Source organism: Cyanistes caeruleus, chromosome 30 (genome assembly GCF_971803275.1).
Source record: "Cyanistes caeruleus chromosome 30, bCyaCae1.hap1.1, whole genome shotgun sequence".
NCBI lineage: Eukaryota > Metazoa > Chordata > Aves > Passeriformes > Paridae > Cyanistes > Cyanistes caeruleus.
This window is the reverse complement of record NC_141730.1, coordinates 770,014-789,937: the sequence shown is the minus strand read 5'-3', so window position 1 is coordinate 789,937 and position 19,924 is coordinate 770,014. Positions and strand designations below refer to the sequence as shown.

The following is a 19,924-nucleotide window of genomic DNA, read 5'->3' as shown; positions in this document are numbered from 1 at the left end:
TGCCCAGCCCAACCAGGAACCACCACCCCCACCCCATGCCATGCACAGCTGTTGCAGGAGAGGAGCAGATGAGAGTGTATGAGTTTGGGAAGCAAATAATCTCTAGGGAATTGGCTGCTAGAAACCTTATTTAAAGACACCATGAAATATCCAACTGGTGACCCCCTGCTTGGAAAGAAGGTCTTGAACTGCACTTCTGCCTCCCAAAAGCTGAGAAACCCATGGTGGGGGTGGAGCAGGATCACCTGTGTGACCCTTCCCCAAAAATGAGACACAGACCCAGCGTGGCAGTGGTCCTCAGTGTCAGAGCTTTATTCCAGAACAGGAAGCATTAGCAGGAGGTGGAGGGGGAGATGCTGAGGGGCTGGGGGGAAGGGGAGGATGATGCAGTCCCCAAGCCCCAGTGGAGAGACATGGAGCTATAGGCTCCTGTGGAGTGACTGCACCAGCATCTCTAGCTGCTCACCCAGGGCCATCTTATCTCCGTCATTGGTGATCACCCAATCAAAGGCCACTCCCTGGTCCAGGCCACATTCAGATTCAGTGTCATCCACCCCTGGTACCACAGAACCCAAGGATGGTCAGGATCTGTCTATCTGTACCCCCTACCATGGCCTCACCCCCCAGAGCTGGGGGCTTCGATCCAAAGCTTCTTGCTCCCACTGCCAAGGAATGGCAGTGGAAGCAGCAGACCTGTGCCCACTGGGCAACCCCAGTTTTGGTGTCACACTAGGTGAAGCTGCCCCACACTTGCTCACCATTGACAAAGACCCAGTTCCTCCTCTTCCTTGTCTCCTCAGTAGCCACGACCCGCACAGTCTGCACAACATCCCCATAGGCATCCCGGAACCACTCCACATCTGAGAGGCGCCGTGTGTCACTCACCACCTGTGCAGGGGCTCCATCAGCACCTGTCCTCCGCCCCCAGTGCCCCCATGTACTCCCCAAAACTTACCCACACTGGCTGCAGCGCCCCCTCCACTGCTGCCCGGCAGAAGAAGCCAGGGTCACTGAGGCGCTTCTCCTCGCCCCAGCGGATCATGTCCTGACGAAACATCTCCTTGTAGGCACTGGCATCCAGGAGTCGCTGAAAGTTGAGACCATGCTCCTGTGGGGAAGGCGGTTCAGTGGGCATGGTCTGGGCCAAGGAGCATGGCATGGCACAGCCACAGATGCTGTGACACGCCATGCCTCAGCACAGCATGATGGAATAGGATGGCTCAGTACAGCACAGCATGCAACAGCTTGGCATGAAATGGCACAGCATGATCGTGGGATGGCATAACTTGGCACAGCATGTCCTGACATGGCTTGGGGTGTGGTGCAGCATGGCACAGCTCAGCACAGCACGGCAAAGCATCAGTCGGCACAGCACAGCGTGGCAGGGCAGGCACAGCTCAGCACTGTGTGGTGTGGTGTAGCATGACGTGAGCATGGGACGGCACAGAACAGCAAAGCACATGCCCTGGCACAACTTAGTGTGGTACAGCAAGGCTCGGTGTGGCGCAGTATGAGCACGGTTCGGCACAGCATGTAGTAGAACATGGCACTGTCCGGCACAGCTCAGGATGGTGTGGCACTGTATGTCATGGTGTGGTACGGTATGAGGGTGGGACGGCACAGCACGGCACAATGTCCCGGCACAGCTCGGCGGGGTGTGACACGGCTCGGCGCGACCGCGGTACCTTAGCGTACTGCTCCTTGAGGGGCCCAGAGAGGCGCAGAATGGTGCAGACGTCGGGACCCAGCCTGTGGGAGAGGGGTAAGGGGGACGGGCACTGGCACCGGCTCCACTCGGCCAAGTCCCGGCCTCCCTGTCCTCTGGTACCATCTCCGCACCCCGCGCTTTCCCTGCCGTCACCACTTGCCCCAGTCCCGCCCCGCCCGGTACCGGCTCCGCAGCTCCTCGGCCACGAAATCCTTCCCCGATTTTCTCTTCCCGCTCAGCAGCAGCACGGCGCGCGGCGCCGCCATAAGCGCCTCGTCCCCGCCCCGGCTCGCTGGCTCCGCCCCCCGGCAGGACGTGGGTGTCACGGCGCCCCCTCCCGGGCAAAGCCAGCGCCGCACCGAGGGTGCCCGCGAATGCCCGCGGGGTATGGCGGGTTTGTTCCCCCAGGATCCTGTACTCCTAGCAGCCTTCTGCCCCCCTGCCCTCCCCTCCCCCAGCGCCCCCGCTTCTTTCTCACACCGTCCATTCTCCTCTGAAGCTTCCTTTCCCCAGCTCCCTGCTCCTCCCAACATTTCCTTTCCTCCCAGCATCTGCATTCCCTCAGCACTCTTCCCCCAACAACCCTTATTCCTCTTCCGCACCTCGCTTTCTCCCAGCATCCATTTCTCCCAGTACCCCCTTTTATCTCCGAGCTCCGTTCCTCCTCAACATCCCTATGCCGTCTCCGCACCCCACTTTTTCAAATGCCCCTCATTTCTTCCAGCACTCCTCTTTCCTCTTCACTGTTCCTCCTCTAAATCCTCATTTTCCTCCAATGCCCCAAATAGCCTTTCTTCTCCCACAGCAACCCCCTTCCCCTCCAACACACCATATTTCTCTCTGCCCTCCATTTTCATCTGCACCCCCTCTTCCTCCCTTTTCTCTCACAGCACCTTCTTTGCCCACAGCACTCCAGTCCCCACTGCTCTCCCCTTAACACACCCTATTCCTCCTCTGAACCCCCATTCCCCCAGCTCTCTTCCCTCAGCACCCTTCCTTCCCCACCCCCAGCACCCCCATTTTCCCCACATCCACACAGCTATGCCCAGAGGTGACTTTATTCATGATGCAGCATCATACAGTGCATTTGGTTGGGGATATAGCCCTACTTGACCCTACAGGGTGCAATGGTAGCCCCAAGACACCCATAAACAGCACTTGGGGAGCCCTTGTGTGGGGGTGCTGGCACACTACAACACTGGCCCCCTGGCTCTACCCTTGCTTGCCATGCTGCCTTGGGGCTCTCTGGCTCCACACGTTCCTGGAGGTGCTGCAAGAGAAGGGGAGGTGTGATGGGGTGAAGGAGGGAGGAATCCCTGGGGACCCCTAGCACCACCCACCCCAGCTCACCCACTGTAGTGCTGCAGCATGTACTCCTCGAAGTCATCAACCGCCTCCTTGTCGCCCAACTCCTGCCACGCTACCTCCTCAAGCATCTCCTCCACATCATCCACAAAATCGACAAACCGCAGGCGGTCATGGGCAAAGACACCGTCAGCCCTAAAGGCCCCATCAAGCCGCGATGCCAGCCTCCTGTATTGTCCCCCCAAGCCCAACTGCCCCATGAAGGTCTCCAGCAGTTGCAGGAACTGCATCTTTTGCACTGGCTCCAGTGCAGCCCCAAGAACTTCCTGCCCCTCCTTCTGGGCACAGTCAGTCACCCCAGAACAGTCCTGTGGTGCCCGGTACTGCCTGAGCCGGGGCACCTCATGGGAACTATGCTGGGGGTGTCTGTGAGACACCTTCCCACAGGCTTTGCCTGGCTTGTGTTCACAGGGGGTTTGGGGATCCTTCTTGTGGGGCTTGCCATGCTCTCTCCTCTCCTGCTTGTGGGGGGACCCCTTAATGCCATGCTGTTTGTGCCACCTGCTCTCCTTCTCCACCTTGAATGGCTTCTTCCAGGGTGTGGAGAAGGACCCCAACCCCTCTGCCTCCAGCACCTGGGCCAGGTGCTGATCCAGGGTGCTTAGTTCCTCCACAAGCCCCTTGAAATCCTCAGAGCCCTGTATATGGTCCAGGGTGTCTGCTAGCTCCTGCCGCAATGATTTCAGACTGCCATGCCGCCGTGCTGCGGCCTTGCTGTGCACTGGTGCACCTGTGGCACGTGGCTGCTCTGCTGTTGGTTCTCTGGTGCTGCCTGGTGCCCCTGTGGCCTGCAAGTGCCGCAGCTCAGCCCGGGCCTCCCGCAGTGCGATGACTTCCCTCTCCAGTGCTGCACGCAGCTGCGCATTTTCTGCAGCCAGACTCTGCTGCTGTGCTTCGGCTGCTGCCACCTCACGCTCACTCTTGTGCAGCAGTGCCCGCAGATCTTCTTTGTGGGCCTGGGGCAAGGGCAGGGGGGCTGTGAAAGAGGTGGCAGCAGGAGAGCAGCACCAGGACGCAGCACTGAGACATGGCACTGGGCACCAACCTGTAATTCCGCCTGCATGAGCCGGATCTCCTGGTTCTCTTTGGCCAGCTTGTCCAGGAGTTGGCTCATAGACTGCATGCTCTGTGGGCCCCCAGCATCTGGCAGAGGGGGCTTCTGCGAGTCCTGGAGGACAGAAATGTTGGGAGCCCTGAGCGCATTGAGGACACCCTCTGCCCTCACTCAGCCCTGCTTGAGACCCCTCCTTACATTGCTGTCTATGGACAACAGCGACTCCTGCTCCCCAGCAGCCAAGTCCCAGCTCTCCACACTTTCCACAGGGCCTGCAAAGGACATGGGTCCGAATGTCCAGGCTGCTGCAAGGATGTCCCCCTGCCTGGCTGGGCTAGTTGCCTGTACTCACCATCTGCCATGTCATAGATACCACCTGGGGAGAGGAGGGGACAATCAGGAGGATATCTGGACCCCACCCTGTCCCTGGGTCCTTGGCCACTGGGAACCCCACTTACCAGTGATGATGAGCAGCCCCACAGCAACCAACGCCAAGACACCAAGCAGGTACTTGCTCATACTGAGCCCGTCATCACTGGTGTCTGGTGTCCCCCGGTGTGGGGCAGGCATGACAGTGGGGTGCCCAGGATGGGGCTTGTGGCCCTGCCGCCACCGCAGCCCCTCCATGCTATTGTCACTGCTGGTGCGGCACACGTCCTCCATTGCTGGCTCTAGGGGGAGATGGGGGGGGCTTCCAGGGAGGGTCTACACCTAAACACTGCCAGCACAGATTCCCTCAGGCCAGTCCCCTGTGAGACCCTGACCTGCTTGGGGGGTGTCAGGGAAGGGTTGTGGCTCAGCCTCAGCATTCTGCTCCTCCTGCTCATCGCCCTCCAATGTCTTGGGCTCTGCAGAGCCATCCAAGGCAGGCATTGCCCATGTGCTGGAGTCCTCACACTCCTCTGGGCTCTGCAGACACAGGCACTGGCACATGAGGTGTCCCAGTGTGGGGAACAGCACCAGTTCCAGCTCAGCCCCAGCCCCCCCCGGTTCTGACTCACCCCCTGCTTGCTACCCTCAAGGCACAAGTTCTGGCTGGAGAAGGTAGTCACACTGTTGGTGGCCACAGCTGGGGAGAGGCAGAGCATGGGGATGAGACAGTGGCACAAGAAGGTGACACCAGGCTTGCCTCATACCCACGGTGGCTGCCTGCCTGTGACTGTGTCCTGGGCGCCTTCATCCTCCTCCTGCGGTTCCTCATTGTCAGACCTGTGGGAGGTCGAGTCCTGCTCTGGACCCACTGTCTCAACGGGCAGACCCTAGGGGAAGGGGGACATGGGGAGACACCTTTAGCCCTGACCTTCATGTGCCCCACTCTGCCTGGAGCCCGAGGTAGGCTCTGGGGGGGGGGCGGGGTGTGCCCGGGGGTGTCCACCTCTCGGGGGACTGCCCTAAGGGCCCCAAGGCGTGGGGTCCCCGGTTCCGGGATGTTGCCCTGGAGATCTCGAGCAGTAAGGGTCTGCTCTGAGGGTTGTCAGCCCTCACCTCACTGCCCGCCAGCACCCAGCTGCTCTCTGAATCTCGGGGATCCAATTTCTCCGCCATAGGGACAGTCCAGTGCTACCTGCAAGGGGACAGACCAGCGAACGCACTGACAGCGGGACATGACCCAGCTCCCAGCACCAGCGGGATGTGACCGCGAGAGCCATGGTCCCGGTGCCAGCCAGTCCCTCCAACCTGTAGCTGGGGGACTTTGAGGGAGCCGTCCCGATGCACCGGCTCTGCGGCTCCACCTCCACTGACACCAGCTGCCGCCGCGGGGTATTTTTAGCCGGTGACACCACCCAGCAGGTGGACAGGAGACGCGGGGCCCGGCGTGAGGAAACCAAAGGCCCCGATCGGGATCCCACCGCCCCACAGCAAAGCGGCAGCACTGGAAGGGGTCTCGAGCAGCCCCTGCCCCTTCTCTTCCCCCCACCCACCCGGGATCCAGAACCAGCCTGGGGATGACGGCCCCGCCGACAACCCCCTCCTCTCCGCTTTCCACGGCCTCATCTAAGCTGCGCCCGCGCCCCTCGACCCCGTCCCGATGCCGGTTCCGGCCTGGCAGGGGCACCGCCTCTCCACGGCCCCGGCGGTACCTGCACCCGCCGCGTCCTGCCGGGAACTTTCCCCAAGGCCGCCACCGCCCCCGAGGCGGGGCGCGCACGTGACACCAGCAGCCAATCGCAGCCGGCGGCGCAACGTCGCGCTGAGACGGGCGGGGAGCGGGAACAGCGGGCGCGGCCCCGCCGTTACCGAACACCCCACCCCACGGCGCCCACCCGCCCGGTACCAGACAGACACCGACATCCCCAGACACCTTCCTCGGACAGACAGCAACACGCGCGTTTTAGAGTTTTATAACGACGGTACAAAAATTTCCATTAACGATTGGCTAAAATGGACGCATCTGGGGCGGGGAGTGGGTACCGGGACCGTCCCGAGCATCGGAGAAGAGGGCACCGGGACTGCCCCGTGAATGTCGAAGGGGGCACCAGGACCGCTGCACAGCCCAAGAGGTGCCCCCTGCAAGGCAGTGACCTAAATGGGGGCAGCACTGTGGAGCACCAGGAAGCCTCAAGCCCTCACGAAGCTGGTGCACTGAGGCCAGAGCCTTGCGCACAGCAAAGGGCTTACAACGGCATGGCCAACACCGTCCCAGATCCCCTGGTGGGTCCTGGTGGCAGGCAGTGCCTAGTGAGCAGCCACAGCCAGCACATGGCAGTGCCTCTCTGGCTGGCGGGGGGCGGGGGGAGGGGGCGACATTGACAAAAAATGGGGGGTTGGTCCTAAATCAGTGGGGGAAAGATGTACATGGTGGCTGAATGGTAGCTCAGCCGTCGTTGGCGGTCACCAGCTGTCCCATGCCCTCACGGATGTAGACTGACTGGATCTCCTTCGTCTTGAGGCAGAAGTCACAGGCCCAGACAGCAGAGGCCTCAGTGGTGAGCAGCCCATAGGCATTCTCAGTCATCCCTGTGCACTCTCGGTGGAACCACTTCTGGCAGGAGGCCTCACACAGGATGGCATCCTGGTCATCATTCACCTCGTTGCGACAGGCCCCACAGGGGTACACGAGCCCTGGTGGCGGCTGGTGCCCTGAGGTGCTGGTGGCCTTGCCGGGGGTTGGCAACGGGAGGCTGTTGGTCTCAGGAGTGCTGGCATTGCGGGCAGCACTGTTGGGGGCGAAGCCAGGCTGTGCCCCATTGACGGTGGCGGGGGAGCCTGAGTGCTGCTCCTGGGTGAAAGTGCTGGGAGGAGGGTTCTTGGCTCCCTCTTCGCTGCTAGTAGGGAAGCCGGGATCTGCCCCAGGGAAGGGACTGGCCGTGGGGGGGAGGGGTGGCATGTTCTGCCCGGGGCGCTGCATGGGCGATTGTCCAAAGAGGTTGCTGGGCTGGCTGAAGCGCTGAGCCACTGCTGGCCCCCCGGGGGGATTGAGGGCTGGCCCGGGACCCATGTCCCCCCGCGGGGGCTGCCCTATAGTGGGGGACATCATGGGCCCGAAGCCTGCAACAGGCCCCTGCATGAGCTGCCCCATAGAGGGGCTGAAGTTCTGTCCGAGGGGCTGGCTGAAGGGCTGCCCGGCAAAGGTCAAGGCCCCCGGCTGCACATAGTTTGGATTCTGGGTGGGCATGCTAAAGGCCGGGCCCATCTGCCCGGGGGCGAAAGGGGGGGGCTGCCTCCGCAGGGGTTGGGGACCCCCGCCGTAACCAGGTGGAACCTGCGGCGACATCCCCCCCTGCACGCGGAAACCGCCGAAGGGAACGGGGCTGCCCAGGAAAGGGGCAGGGGCCGCCCCCAACTTGGGAGCCCCGAAATCATCCTCGAAGGGATTGGAGGCCACGAGGTGGTCCACCATGGGAGTGGGCGGCGGGGCGAACTCCGAGAGGTGCGAATAGGCAGGGCCCTGAGGGAACAACGTGGCGGTCAGGGTTGCAGCGGCCCGCCCCCGGCCCCCACGCCGCCCCGAACCCGGCCCTACCTGCGTATTGGACTTGCGCCGCTTCTTTTCGGGGCTTTTCATCTGCAGCCCTGCGGGGACAAACGAGGCCGCGTCAGCGGGGCCAGAGCGACCCCCACCCACCCCGATCCCTGTCCACCCACGCTCACCTGCCTTCCCCTGCTTCCGGCCGGGCCCGCCGGCGGCAGCGCTGCCCGCGGGGTGCGGGGGCCCCGGCGGGGGCGGCGGGGCCGGGACCGCTCCCTCCAGCTTCTCTGAGTGCGGGGCCGCCATAGCCCTCACAGCGCGCGCGTCGCCGCCATGGCCCGACCGGAACCGGAACCGGCGCGGGGCCAATCACACCGCGCGGGGGGCAGGGCGAAGTGCGCGAGATGTGGCAATCACCATAGACTCCCACCCCATCCCTCGGTCGGACCAAACCAAGTCCAGCGAGATGGAAAGGGGGAGCACGATTAAGGGAACAGACGGGACAAACCACGTACGAGGTCCCGAGGGGGGGGGGGGGGAGGAAGGGAAGGAACAAGGACGAACTGTAGCGCCCGTAGGGGAGCACAGGGCGGAACCACCCGCCCACAGCTCACACCAGCCAGGACCTAGAGAAATACCAACTTTAATACAACCGCCAGTTCCTTTGGTATAACGGGGCCAGGGGCCTGCGAGGGGCGGGGCTACGCTTTGGCTTGGGGGGAGTTACACTGTGCATGCAGGGGAGGTCCCTCCCACCAACACCCCGGGCTGCCAGAGTTGCCCGTGCCCGGCCGAGACGGGCAGGGAGGAAAGGGACGCGGTGGTGGATGTACTGGAGCACAAGCATGTCACGGATGGGGTACAGGGTGGTCGGAGCATGGGGGAGGCTCTGTAACCAGCCCCTGCTCTTGCATAAGAGTGTGGGACCTGCGGGGTCAAGGCACAGAGTTAACACGTAAAGTGATCTGGCTACAGTCGAGGGCCTCGTGCTTGGAGGAGCAGAGCCCCCCATGGGCCCCTTTCTTGGCCCAGGGGCCAGAGATAAAGACAGGCTGCCTCTGGCTCAAGGGGGCTCAGCCCTGCCAGTCCTAAGCCCATGCTGGTGAGCACAAGAATGGCTGTGGCACAACAGCAGGACTGGGTTTTGGTAGGAGCAAAGGCTGGAGCTGGAGGGGCAGGGGCTTCACAAGAACAGTTCCCCACCCTGCAGGCACTCACAGCCTGAGCCTCCCCATGGCCACCAACTCCATGTGGTGGAAGGAGAGCCCTGTTCTCAGCCAAGTCCATGTTCAGGATGGTGCACCTAGGTGGAGCACCTAGAAGAGTCTGAGTGCTCCTTGGAGCATGTAACATGGCCAGAGGGCTGTGCATTGGGGGTGCTGTGCACTGGGGTCCCCAGACGCTCACAGTCTCCTCTCCACTGGCTGCTGCAGGCACATCTCACTGCCGGCCGAGATGATGGGTAGGTGATTGTCCATGTGGTAGCTGATGAGGTGGCTGACGCTCTCAAAGCGATGATCTTTTGTCCGCACCTGGGGGGCCGGAAAAGGGGCACTCAGAAGGCTGTCAGTGGCCCACACAAGCCCAGAGCCACCACCTTCCATGGCATGGGCTAGGCACAGAGCTGTAGCTGCAGTCTCAAACCCATGCTACACCAGGCCCTCTCCATCCCCAAAGCCAGTCCAGAGTTGTTCCCTGACAAGTAGTGCAGAACCCCAATGCTCTGGTGGCTCTTGTAACTCCTAGGACTGCCCCTGCTGTCCCAAGCTCCATCCCCAGGCCCCTACATGGACTCACCACTCCCTCAGGATCGACGAGCAGCAAATGCTTGGGCTGCCCACCCTGCAAGCCAGTCAGCACGTACTGGCCTGGGGTGGTGGTGCTCTCCCGCACCAGAAAGTCTCCATTCACCTTCAGCAGCTTCTCAGCCTCCTTGCGGCTCATTTTCCCATGGTACCAGTGCTCCCGTCTCAGCTGCTCCTCCATGGAGGCCATCACCTGGGCGGGGGGCAGCCCTACAGGCACAGATGAGGGCACACGCAGGGCATCTTCAAAGGGCTCTGCAAGGAGAGAAGAGCAGGGAACCACAACTATGCCCACAGCCAACTATCTACTGCCCTGGCTGCAGCCACTGTTCCACTCACTCATGTCAAAAAGGTCCCTCTGTGTGCTGCCATTGGCTGTGGCTGGGGTGCCAGCAGCTGAAGCTTGACGTGTCTTGTCTATGTTCTGCACGTTGACGTAAGACGGGTCATCAAACAGGTCCATGCGGCCAGATGTGCCTGCCGGAGCTGGGTATTTCTCTCTCCCTGCTACCAGGAGCACTGTGGTCAGCAGGGCTTCAGCCTATCTAGGGCCCCCACCAGTGCCCACCATCAGAGCACTTCGGGTCCCTGAAAGAGGATGGAGACTGGCCGAACCCATCACATTACCTTGGGCAGGAGCATGCTGCTTCTGGGGGTCATAGTCGCCACTGGATGACTGGCCGACAGGCTGCAGGGAGAGACAGTGATGAGCCCCCTCCCCCTTTCCTGCTCATTTCCCTTCCTGCTCCCCACACCCCAGGCTGACAGAGACACTGGGGAGACATAAGTAACCTTCAACACAACCCATGGCCCAGTGAGGGTCCCTACATCTCCCTTTTAACATAGTGTCTTCCCAACAGGACATGCTCAGAGCCTCACCAGTGTGGCACCCAAGTGATTTGGGGTCTGAGCAGCCCCATCCTGCAGCCGCATGTCCAAGACCCCCCCAATGGGAGGTTCCTTGCCAGGGAAGTCGTTGTAGTACTGGTGATCTGGGGCTGGTTCCTCCTCTTCTTCATCCCAGGCAGAGCCATCAAACCCTGCCATCCTGGGAGAGCACAGTACAGATAAGCCCATGACAGCAGCCACAGCTGCATCCCCTCTCCAAAACCACCTTCCTTCTTGCCACACAATCCTGCTCTGACCTGTCGTGGGGCGTCACCAGCTTTGGAGGATTCTTCAGGTACTGCTTGAAGCGCAGCTCAAAGGCCTGCCCTATGGTGCTGATCACATCCTGTGCCAAGCCTTCAGGACACTCCAGGATATGGCAGGCTGGGTAGAAAATGGTGGGATGGGATTGTGGAACTCCAGCACTAAGGTTCTTCCCCCCTGAGCCTGGCCTGTACACTCCAGAGCTTTCTTATGGGTCATCCACTTCTGTGTGTCGTGTCCCCCCCCCCCCCCCCCACTCCTTGAACTGATCCTAAACACCTTCAAAATGGGGCTTTGGCATTGAGAACCTTTGCAGCACCCTCACCTCTCTGATTGACGGGGTCTTTGGCAACATAGGCAACATACTCAGCTGTGTCCTGTGGGTGGAGACAGCAGCAGTGAGACAGGGCTGCTGGGGAGCACTGGGCCTAAGACCTAAGACCTCAGGAGAGGCCCTGACACAGGGCATGGATGGGGGCCCTGCGTACTCACCGGGTCTCCCCCTGATGCGAAGGATATAGACTGCATGTGGTGGTTGGCGATGATCTGCAAGGTGGAGAGCTTGTTGGACACAGCCAGGAATTTCTTATATCTCACCCATAAGTGGCACATCCCGCTCCTCCCAGGGCTGACCTGCCATGGGGGCTCAAAATCCTCCAGAGCCCTGGTTATGAGCCACAGACCACGAGGAAAAGGACTGGGACATCACTGGGAGTGGGGTCAAAACCAGGAGATCTGGCCCCAGGCAAGGGGATTTGGGTCTCACCACCTCCAGGAGAGATCCCGCAAAGCACATGGGATATTCCTTCCCCCTCTTCAGCCCCAGGGACTGCGGGGAGGTGGGCACTCATCACACAGCTCATTCAGACATTCCCTGAGGAGGCTGGGGGCATGCCCTGCCCCAGCAAGACCTGGGGTGAGGTACACGAAGATTCCTAATTGCCCAAAGCCAACTCAACCCCTCCCCATTCTCACCTGCTTGCAGTCTGAGGCCATGAGGTTGAGGCTGCTGGTGGAGATGGTCAGGGTGATGGGCATGCCTGCAAACTTCAGGTTGCTCTTGCCCAGGATGGAGTTCAGGGAGCGGCTGCAGGGCTAGGGGCAAATGGTAGTATAGAGAAGGGGCTCCCCAGACCAGACAGCAGACAGCCCAGCGGCAGGAGGACAGGGCACATCCCTCTGATTTCACAGTAGAGATGGGCACCTTGTCCTCACCACTGGCCCTGGCCCAAGCCTCAGTTCGAAGATCAGACCCCTGGGCTGACCAGCACAGCACTGCCAGTTGGGCTGGGATCTGGTCCTTGGCCCTGTGCCTGAACCAGCCATGCACGCTCCCCCAGCAGCTTCCCAGCCAGGCCTCACCTTCCTTCTCCTCATGGCTCCCTTGGCACCAGGCACAGCCTCACATACCAGCCCAATGGCCTCCCTGCAGGGAGTAGAGTGAGACGTCAGTCTCCACAGTGCCTGCCTTTCCCCAGGACCCCCCAACCATGGGACTGAGGACACAGGGATCAGCACAAGAGAGACAGGGTGACAAAGTGAAAGCTCTCAGGCAGTGCCAGCTGGGGCTGTTTGGGTGGGCAAAGTGCACTGGAATTAGTACTGGATGGGCTCCAGCAGCCCCTGGACCCCACTGAAAGCCCCACATACCATGGGCTTGCCTAGGGCTCAGACAACTTCCTCACCCCTCTCCAAAAGAAGCAGCCCCTGGGGAGAGGCAGAGCTCACCTGGTCACCTGTGTCCTGGTGTTGAAATCCAGAGCCCGCATGGACTGGAGCACTTCCACACAGCCCATGTACTATGCAAGAAAGCAAAGTGAGATTGGCCAGCCATGAAGTTTGTCCCCCACGCAGCCCGGGAGAGGGCTGGGGCCTCAAGCACCCCTCAAGCTCTGTAAGAGCAGTAACTTCCCTGGGAATCTCACTGCCCATTGCCCTGTCCCCCACCCCTCCCCCAAAGACCATGGTGCATCCTATCACCAGGAGGTCTCCAAACCCCACAGTGACCCTTCCCACTCTCCCCTACTCCCCAGCACTCACCCGGACGTGGTAGGAGACCCCAGAGCCCATGACCTTGTCATCAGGATGCAGCCAGCCACGGGTGGGCTTATTGACAAAGCTGCCATGGCGGGTCCATTCATCACCCCCCAGCTGGCCACCTTCCACCCGCGTCTTCTTCCCACAGCTCAGTTTGTTCATATCCTGGGAACAGACAGTGACAGGTCTCACTGAGCTGGGGCTGGCAGCAACCCCTAGCACCAGTGCTGGCATCCCAGGGGGATCAGGTTCCCCTGAGTTGCTGCCGGCTGAAGAGCCCCGCAAGCTGAGCAAGTTGACAGGATTGGAGAGCTTCAGGTTGGCCATTTTGGGGAAGAAGGAGCAGAGGGTGGTAGGGCTCTCCTCCAACTCAGGTGAGTGCTCCCCGAGAGGTGCAGCATGGCTGAGGGAGGAGGAGGACAGGGAACCAGGCAGAGAATGCATGCTTGCAAAGGACTCCATCGGGGAGGGTGGGACTCCCAGGCCCACCATGGCCTCCTCTGGAGAGGAGACAGACTCATTCCGCAGGTGGCTGTATTTGCTCTTTTGCAGGAGATCCATGCTGGAGACAGGTGAGAAGGGCCAGAGCCGCCCTGTCCAGAGTGGCAGTAGGGTGGATGCAGCCAGCTGGGCCTCACAGAGGCCCCACAGAGAGTCCGAGTGCCTGCAGCTGCTGGGAAGCTGCCCCTGAGCAGAAGCCTTGGCTGAGCTCTGCACTAGGTCCACACCAGCCCAGCATGGCTGGCAGGGAGAGCTGGGCCTGGGACGCTGGGCAGCAGGTCCAGGGGCTGCCTGGCACTGTGCAGGCACAGCCGATCAATCGTGATCGGTGTCAGCAAGGATGTGCAGATCCGTTCAGATTGAGAGCAATGCAACACAGCAGGTAGAAAATGGGGCTGCAGTGACACGCCAGGGAGCCGCTGGTACGGGGGGGGAGCTCAGAATGCTCTGTTCCCCAGCCTGGAAGTCCTCAAGACCCTTGCCACTCCAACACTGGGCCAGGAACAAATCCCATTATCTTCATCCAGGACCAGATCCAGCTCCCTCTGCCCTGTTGCTGGGTTCAGCACGGCCACTCTCCACCCCACAACTCACTCCAGCCCCCGTGCCGCTGCCCGCTAAGAGGAAATCAAAAGCATGAATATTTAAAGCCCAGAGACAAGGCAGACAAAGAATGCATCCAAGCCCATCCCAGCCCTGCTCCAAGCACTGTCCAGGAGGGAACAAGGTCCTTCTGTGGCAGCCCGTGCCACGCAACCCACGTGCCGGTGGTGAGCAGCTGCAGTTGGCTTGCCAGGCTCTGCCGGGGGGAGCAGCAATGCTGAGATGACACCGGTGCTCACAGCTTCCTGGAATACAGGGACATGCAGTCCTTTGAGAGCACAGATCTTGCCTGGAGGGCTGGTGGGAGAAAGAGGAGGATGGCCAGGAGCAGGATACAGGTAGGCTATGCCCTGGGCAAAGCAGGGCTTAGCACAAACCCCCAGCCATGGTGGGGAGCCTATGGGAGAGGCTGCAGGTAATTGCTGCTGCTTCCCGCATCCCAGCTGTTCCTCCCGGGAGAAGCGATGAAGGGGCTGTGGCTGATCGGAAGAGCTGTGCTGACTCACAGGCGGCAGGGCAGGCTCTGCCCGAGGCGCGGGCTGTGCTGGGGCTGGGGCGCAGCGCAGGAGGGGCTCCCGGCGAGGGGTGGGGACGCAGCGCTTATCTGGAGCAGAAAAATCAAGTCACAGGCGGGGCTAGCGGTAGCGGGCAGCAAGAATGTGCCGGGGGCAAAAGTTGGCACCTTCAGCCTCGGGGAGCTGGGCAAAACTCCCACCTGCGGATCTGGGGGGTCAGGGGCAGGTCTGCCCTGTTCCCCTATCCTTGACGCACTGGCATGCAGCAGGAACTTGGGCCAGCCCGACTGTGCTGCCCTCCACAGCCTTGGCCCCACTGAGGGACAAGAGCTTTCCTCCCTCCACCACCTATGGGCTGAAGCAAGGAGTTCAGGCAGAATCCAACCCCTGACACACCACAAGCCAGACCCTTACCAACCACCAGGTGCTCTGGCAACCAAACCAAAACTGGGTAAATTCAGGCCAAGGAAAAGGCTCTCTCTGCTTGGAGCCTTTGCCCAGCCACTGCTTGGCACTGGCAGATGCCTGCCCCACTTCACAAAGCCTGTTACACTGCTATGGGGACAGGGAAAGGAAAGTCAGAACAGGGCTGGAAATTGCCACCTATGTGATGCAAGGGGCTGTGGCACATGACAGCAGGCCCATCACTGAAGCATCTCCTTGGCCATGCACACTAGCTCTGTGAACACCAGCCCCCCCACCAGCCATGGTGGTCCCACAGGCAGAGAGTCTGTGCTGGCTGTTCCACAAAGTGCTTGTCCCCTCCAGGGGCCCCCAGCTGTTCAGCGCTGTGACCTTCCTGTGGCTGCAGCAACACTCCTCTAAAGAAAAGCAGGAAGCCCGGAGCCAGGAAGTTGCTGGCCTGGTGAGGAGCCAGGGTAGATTGGCTGGGCAGCATCAAGTGGCCACAGGGCACTGGGGCTTGCCCATGACAGACTGGCCACTGGCTGATGTGGGTGTGGGTGGGCCTGTCTTGGCATGGCATCTCTGTGAGCCCTGATGCTTCCCCAGGATAAGAGCAGGAGGGAATTGCAAGGGGGCAGAAGTGACTCCTTCGCCCCTTCCCACCACCCCAGAGCAGCCATCACCTCCAGGAAGAAAAAGGGCTAATGAGCCTCCCAGCTGAAGCCCCTGCTCAGACACATGTCTGCTTTTATAAGCTAGAGTAATTCCTGATTTTCTCAGAACCTTCGAGGCCAGTCTGCCCACATCACTCAACAGCCTTTTGCAAGATGCATTGCAGCTTCCAGCCCTTGGAGACCAGAGCTGCCACCATTACAGCTCTGCAAGCCCCAGGGCATCAGACCTCCCTCCTAGTGAGCTCTGAGTGCAGTAGGTAAACCTGGAGATGTGCAAAGGCGCAGAGTGCTGGCCCTGCCTGAACAGGCAGTCCCAAGCCACAGGCTGCAGCCATCCCCCTTGCCAGGAGCTCCTGCCCCTGCAGCAGAGTATGAGCAGAGCAGCTGGAACAACTGCCCCCAAGGAGCTCTGGGGACATGTCCTGGCTCAGCTGCTCCATGTGCCTTGCCACCACAGAAAGACAATGGATCATGAGAAACAGAGGGATGTGGGCTACTTTCAGGCACCTGAGACTGGGACTTCACATACCACCTGGGGCAAGGAAGAGAAGCAGAGTGGGGATGCTCAGGGCTCCACTACCAACATACTCTCTGGAAAAAAACTGGGAGCTGAGTCAGAGGCTTGGAACATCCCAGTGGTTTGGCAAGAAATTGCAGCAAGGTGTGGGCGGTCACACATACAAACCTTGCCCTGGGCAGGAAACCCCCCCTCTGTCCAACTGTAGCCAATGCTGAACTGCTGAGGCAGGGGTGAAGTAAAGGAGAACACTCATATCCAGCCAATAGCTGATTTTTTTCCCCCACGCATCACAGCAGCATCAAACAACATTTATGCATTCCTGCACACAACCTCTCCTTCATTCTGAAGAGGAGGTTAGGAGATGCCAATGGAGATCTGGGCAAGAGACTGGAGACCTCCCAGAGGGCAGAGGAGGCAGGCAGGATCCACCACCAAAGCCACTTAGCCCTCCACCGAAGTCCTTACCACATACTCCATCGCCGGCGGAGGGCAGGGCAGGCCCCGGGCAGGGAGCAGAGACACACAGCCCCTCTTGTCTGGCACTCTGACCTGCGGTTCGGGGACAAACAGGGAATTAGCCAGCCCTGTCCCAGCCTGCTGAGGTGGGGGCCATGGTGCCAAGAGGCAGACCCTGCTCCTCCATGCTGTCCACAGGTAGATGGGGCTGTGGCTGCTGTGCAACATGCTGCTGACACAAGAAGGTGAGAGAAACCTGGAAGCCACCTTTTTCCCATTGGAGAGAGGATGGAGATGAAATGCGCTGGGAAAGGAACATGAGGCCTGGCACTGCTTAGGCCCTGCCCAAGCTGGCAAATGGTATCAGTAGCTGAGATTCACTCTGTGACCCCAGACAAATGTTGGAGCTGATCCCTACCTAGCCCAAAAATCAGTATTGGAAAGCCACATGCAAGGAGGGAGAGTGAAGGCAACCCAGGGGGGCAGAGGTCCCCCCTCCTCTACCTCCTCAGCTGGCATTCTGATGCAAAATTATGCACAGAGCCCCCAGGGCTGTGTCACTTCCTCCCAGGAGACCAGTGAAGAAAGGAGTCACGGAAAGAGTCTACAAGGGGTGAGCTGGCAGAGGCAGGAAGCTCTGCGAAGGGAAAACAAGGCAAGCAAAGCTCTTCTCACTCCCACTGCCCAGCCAAGGCAGTCAAGGCCTGGCCAGTGGAGCAGTGCAGGGCAGCAGATGATTTACTGCTTGGCAGCAATTGTACCTTTATCTGTGGCCTGTGCCAGCTGTCATCATTAGCTTGGAAGGTGGCAAGATAAGGAGAGCTATGCTTTGCAATGGCAGTGGAGATCAACCCCTGCAGCACCACGCCACTGCCAAGCAGGGGTGGAGACCAGGCCATTTGGACATCAGCACTGAGGCTGGCGGCAGGGAAGGAACATCTGGACCTGGAGCAAGAGTGCTCAGCCCATTTGTGTCCCTCCTGAGGAAGGTACGCTGCTTTGCACAGCTCCAGAGGTGGCCCAGCCAAGGCATTTCCCCACCAAAGGGCAGTGGGTGGATCTTCATGCCCCACTTGGCTGAGAAGAGATGGCATCTTCAGTCCCTCTGTTACAGGCTGACACCAGGGCAGCCCTGGCAAGCACTGACAAGTGCCCTTTGGCCACAAACTTCTGCAGTGCCAACGTGGCAAGCAGGGCCCAGGTCACGTTTCCCTGGAATGACCCTGTCCATGGTTGATAACCTGTGTGGGTGACCCCATTTAAGAAATTCAACAGGAGAAGCAAGAACAGATGGACACAACACACTGCTGGAGAGCAGACATAGATCTGCAAGGGGAAACAGCTACCCATGTCCACAACAGCTGGGTAGGCTCCAGGTACTCACTGCTGCCTTACTCTGAAGCACAGAAGGCAAGAGGGCAGACCCCAGCACTGCAAAGGGTGAGGAACCCTCCAAACCCAGCCGATGCCCCGTCCCTGCTGGAGATCATGCTAGTCTTGGGGCTCGGGGTTCTTCCCAGACCCTGGAGCACCTCTACAGCAGGTGTCCTTCCGTGTATCGCACCAGTACGGGGTGGGGCAAGCCTAAGCCCGAGGCACACACAACCAGCCGCCAGGTCGGGTGGGTCACCTCAAGATCTTAGCACAGCACGGCACCGGCTTCTCCAGCCGCCGTCGGGCCGCATATGGGAGGGTCCGGGCCTGCCCCACGGCTAGGCTCCCTCACGCTGGGCAAACGAGACAGCTGGGAAGGGCGGCTCGGCCCTCACAGCCCAGGGAGCGGCTGGGGCAGAACCCCCACTCGTTCCGCGGAAGGTGGCGGCGAGCGATGCGGCCTCAGTCTGGCGACACAGCGGCCACGGGGGCACCACTGGGCCTGGCCTTGGATCCCGGGTCCCGCGCGGACCCCCCCTCCTCCATCCGCGCGCGCCCTCACCACCCCAGCCAGCGCGCGCTCACCGGACACCATCGGTCACGCGCGGGTCTCACGCCGCTCTCCACCGTTCCCGCGCTCGCGCGCCCCCTCGTCTCCCTACCCCCCGCCCCCGCCGCCGCGCTCGCCGCCACTCACTTCCGGCCCGCGCCCCTCCGGCGAGGCCCCGCTGCGCACATGTCACGTGACCCACAAACCAATCGCGGGCTGCGCCCGGCCCGCGGGAAGCGGCGCCATGGCCTCGCCGCGTCGCGCGAGCCTCGACCAATGGGCAACCGCCCCGCCCCGTCCCCGGTGCGGCACCACCCAATGAGCGCGTGGGGCGGCGGTGTTTGAAAGCGCCGCGGGGGGCGGGGGTGCCAACGGCCGCCGAGGGAGGGCACCGCGGGCCTGTCATGGCGCACAAACAGATCTACTACTCGGACAAGTACGATGATGAGGAGTTTGAGTACCGGTACGGAGCGGGAAGGGGTCCCGGTAACATCTGCTTGATAAGGATGCAGAGATCTAGGTTAAAGTTTCCCGGGGAGAGGGAGGAAAATGCCTCGAGAACGTAAAACGGTCGGGTGGAGAGGCTATTAACGGCTCGCTAGTGGGAGGGGAGTGCTGGGTTAGTCATAGCTTCCTAGTGCAGCAAGAGGGGGATTATCCTGGTAATACCAGGGGGGCCCTGGTAAAGGTTCTGTATCGGGTTATAGTACGGGTCCCGTTAACAGCTCCCCAGTAGGGAATCTCCGTCCTGGGGAATGAGGGGTTGTCGGGTGTGCCCTGGTGTTGACTGAAATGCGGGGGCGCAGGCACGTGATGCTGCCTAAGGACATCGCCAAGCTGGTGCCCAAGACCCACCTGCTATCGGAGTCGGAGTGGCGGAACCTGGGGGTGCAGCAGAGCCAGGGCTGGGTCCACTACATGATCCACGAGCCAGGTGAGCCCCGCGGGGGAGCGGGTGGTGCCCAGGGGGCCTGGCCTGACCCCCTCTTTTGCCCCGCAGAGCCCCACATCCTGCTCTTCCGACGGCCATTGCCCAAGAAGCCAGAAAAGTGAGTGGCCCTGGTGTGCCGAAGCTCCCGGTCCTTACACGCTGAGAAAGCACCTTCCTCCTTCTTCTTCTCGGGATTTCTTGGGGGCTTCACCCCCTGACCCTCGATGCTGCCTGGGCGCCGTTTTGGCGACTTGGCCCTGGTTCCGGGGGCCCTTTCCGTTGCGATGCCTCCAAAGCTTCAATAAAGTGATGTTTGGGAGCTGTCTGTCTGCAGTGCCTGGGGGAGGTGGGGCGGGGTGGAGGG

The 19,924-nt window shown here is 61.0% G+C and overlaps 5 protein-coding genes across 51 annotated transcripts; 1 reads left to right on the top strand and 4 right to left on the bottom strand.

The window, feature by feature from the left end:
• Window positions 1-285: 285 nt before the first annotated feature.
• PMVK (phosphomevalonate kinase) lies at window positions 286-2,019 on the bottom strand. 2 transcript variants are annotated; one of them, XM_023918093.2, is made up of 5 exons: window positions 1,892-2,019; window positions 1,686-1,749; window positions 956-1,108; window positions 759-888; window positions 286-556 (listed from the first exon to the last, which is right to left on the bottom strand). In XM_023918093.2, exons 1-5 carry the CDS (start codon window positions 1,972-1,974, stop codon window positions 420-422), a joined length of 567 nt encoding a protein of 188 aa, XP_023773861.1. In that variant the 5' UTR covers window positions 1,975-2,019; the 3' UTR covers window positions 286-419. The 2 variants fall into 2 exon arrangements, with proteins under 2 accessions (XP_023773861.1, XP_023773862.1); XM_023918094.2 differs by having other exon boundaries at window positions 956-1,087.
• A 731-nt stretch (window positions 2,020-2,750) lies between these two features.
• On the bottom strand, window positions 2,751-7,505 carry PBXIP1 (PBX homeobox interacting protein 1). 7 transcript variants are annotated; one of them, XM_086865849.1, is made up of 11 exons: window positions 6,209-7,505; window positions 5,613-5,691; window positions 5,281-5,336; window positions 5,129-5,196; window positions 4,892-5,051; window positions 4,586-4,798; window positions 4,480-4,503; window positions 4,326-4,399; window positions 4,119-4,241; window positions 3,059-4,029; window positions 2,751-2,978 (listed from the first exon to the last, which is right to left on the bottom strand). In XM_086865849.1, the coding sequence occupies exons 1-11, from the start codon at window positions 6,417-6,419 to the stop codon at window positions 2,921-2,923; spliced, it is 2,037 nt and encodes a 678-aa protein (XP_086721975.1). In that variant the 5' UTR covers window positions 6,420-7,505; the 3' UTR covers window positions 2,751-2,920. The 7 variants fall into 7 exon arrangements, with proteins under 7 accessions (XP_086721975.1, XP_086721976.1, XP_086721978.1 ...); XM_086865850.1 differs by having other exon boundaries at window positions 4,892-5,036; XM_086865852.1 differs by having other exon boundaries at window positions 5,281-5,386; window positions 6,209-6,281.
• Window positions 6,454-8,470, bottom strand: PYGO2 (pygopus family PHD finger 2). 2 transcript variants are annotated; one of them, XM_086865920.1, is made up of 3 exons: window positions 8,220-8,468; window positions 8,092-8,141; window positions 6,454-8,016 (listed from the first exon to the last, which is right to left on the bottom strand). In XM_086865920.1, exons 1-3 carry the CDS (start codon window positions 8,341-8,343, stop codon window positions 6,943-6,945), a joined length of 1,248 nt encoding a protein of 415 aa, XP_086722046.1. In that variant the 5' UTR covers window positions 8,344-8,468; the 3' UTR covers window positions 6,454-6,942. The 2 variants fall into 2 exon arrangements, with proteins under 2 accessions (XP_086722046.1, XP_086722045.1); XM_086865919.1 differs by having other exon boundaries at window positions 8,092-8,470.
• Window positions 8,471-8,664: 194 nt separating this feature from the next.
• On the bottom strand, window positions 8,665-18,968 carry SHC1 (SHC adaptor protein 1). Of its 36 annotated transcripts, none has more exons than XM_086865870.1 (16): window positions 18,777-18,820; window positions 16,715-16,798; window positions 14,642-14,739; window positions 13,521-14,380; window positions 13,035-13,196; window positions 12,723-12,793; window positions 12,357-12,420; window positions 11,970-12,089; window positions 11,487-11,540; window positions 11,320-11,371; window positions 10,988-11,114; window positions 10,722-10,890; window positions 10,470-10,530; window positions 10,182-10,349; window positions 9,835-10,097; window positions 8,665-9,569 (listed from the first exon to the last, which is right to left on the bottom strand). In XM_086865870.1, the coding sequence occupies exons 4-16, from the start codon at window positions 13,590-13,592 to the stop codon at window positions 9,441-9,443; spliced, it is 1,512 nt and encodes a 503-aa protein (XP_086721996.1). In that variant the 5' UTR covers window positions 13,593-14,380; window positions 14,642-14,739; window positions 16,715-16,798; window positions 18,777-18,820; the 3' UTR covers window positions 8,665-9,440. The 36 variants fall into 36 exon arrangements, with proteins under 36 accessions (XP_086721996.1, XP_086721986.1, XP_086721987.1 ...); XM_086865860.1 differs by having other exon boundaries at window positions 14,294-14,380; window positions 18,777-18,815; XM_086865861.1 differs by having other exon boundaries at window positions 10,182-10,346; window positions 14,294-14,380; window positions 18,777-18,815.
• On the top strand, window positions 18,958-19,879 carry CKS1B (CDC28 protein kinase regulatory subunit 1B). 4 transcript variants are annotated; one of them, XM_023947055.2, is made up of 3 exons: window positions 18,958-19,065; window positions 19,436-19,558; window positions 19,630-19,879. In XM_023947055.2, the coding sequence occupies exons 1-3, from the start codon at window positions 19,034-19,036 to the stop codon at window positions 19,721-19,723; spliced, it is 249 nt and encodes an 82-aa protein (XP_023802823.1). In that variant the 5' UTR covers window positions 18,958-19,033; the 3' UTR covers window positions 19,724-19,879. The 4 variants fall into 4 exon arrangements, with proteins under 4 accessions (XP_023802823.1, XP_023802822.1, XP_023802824.1 ...); XM_023947054.2 differs by having other exon boundaries at window positions 18,958-19,092; XM_023947056.2 differs by having other exon boundaries at window positions 18,958-19,092; window positions 19,436-19,563.
• The last annotated feature ends 45 nt before the right edge of the window (window positions 19,880-19,924 follow it).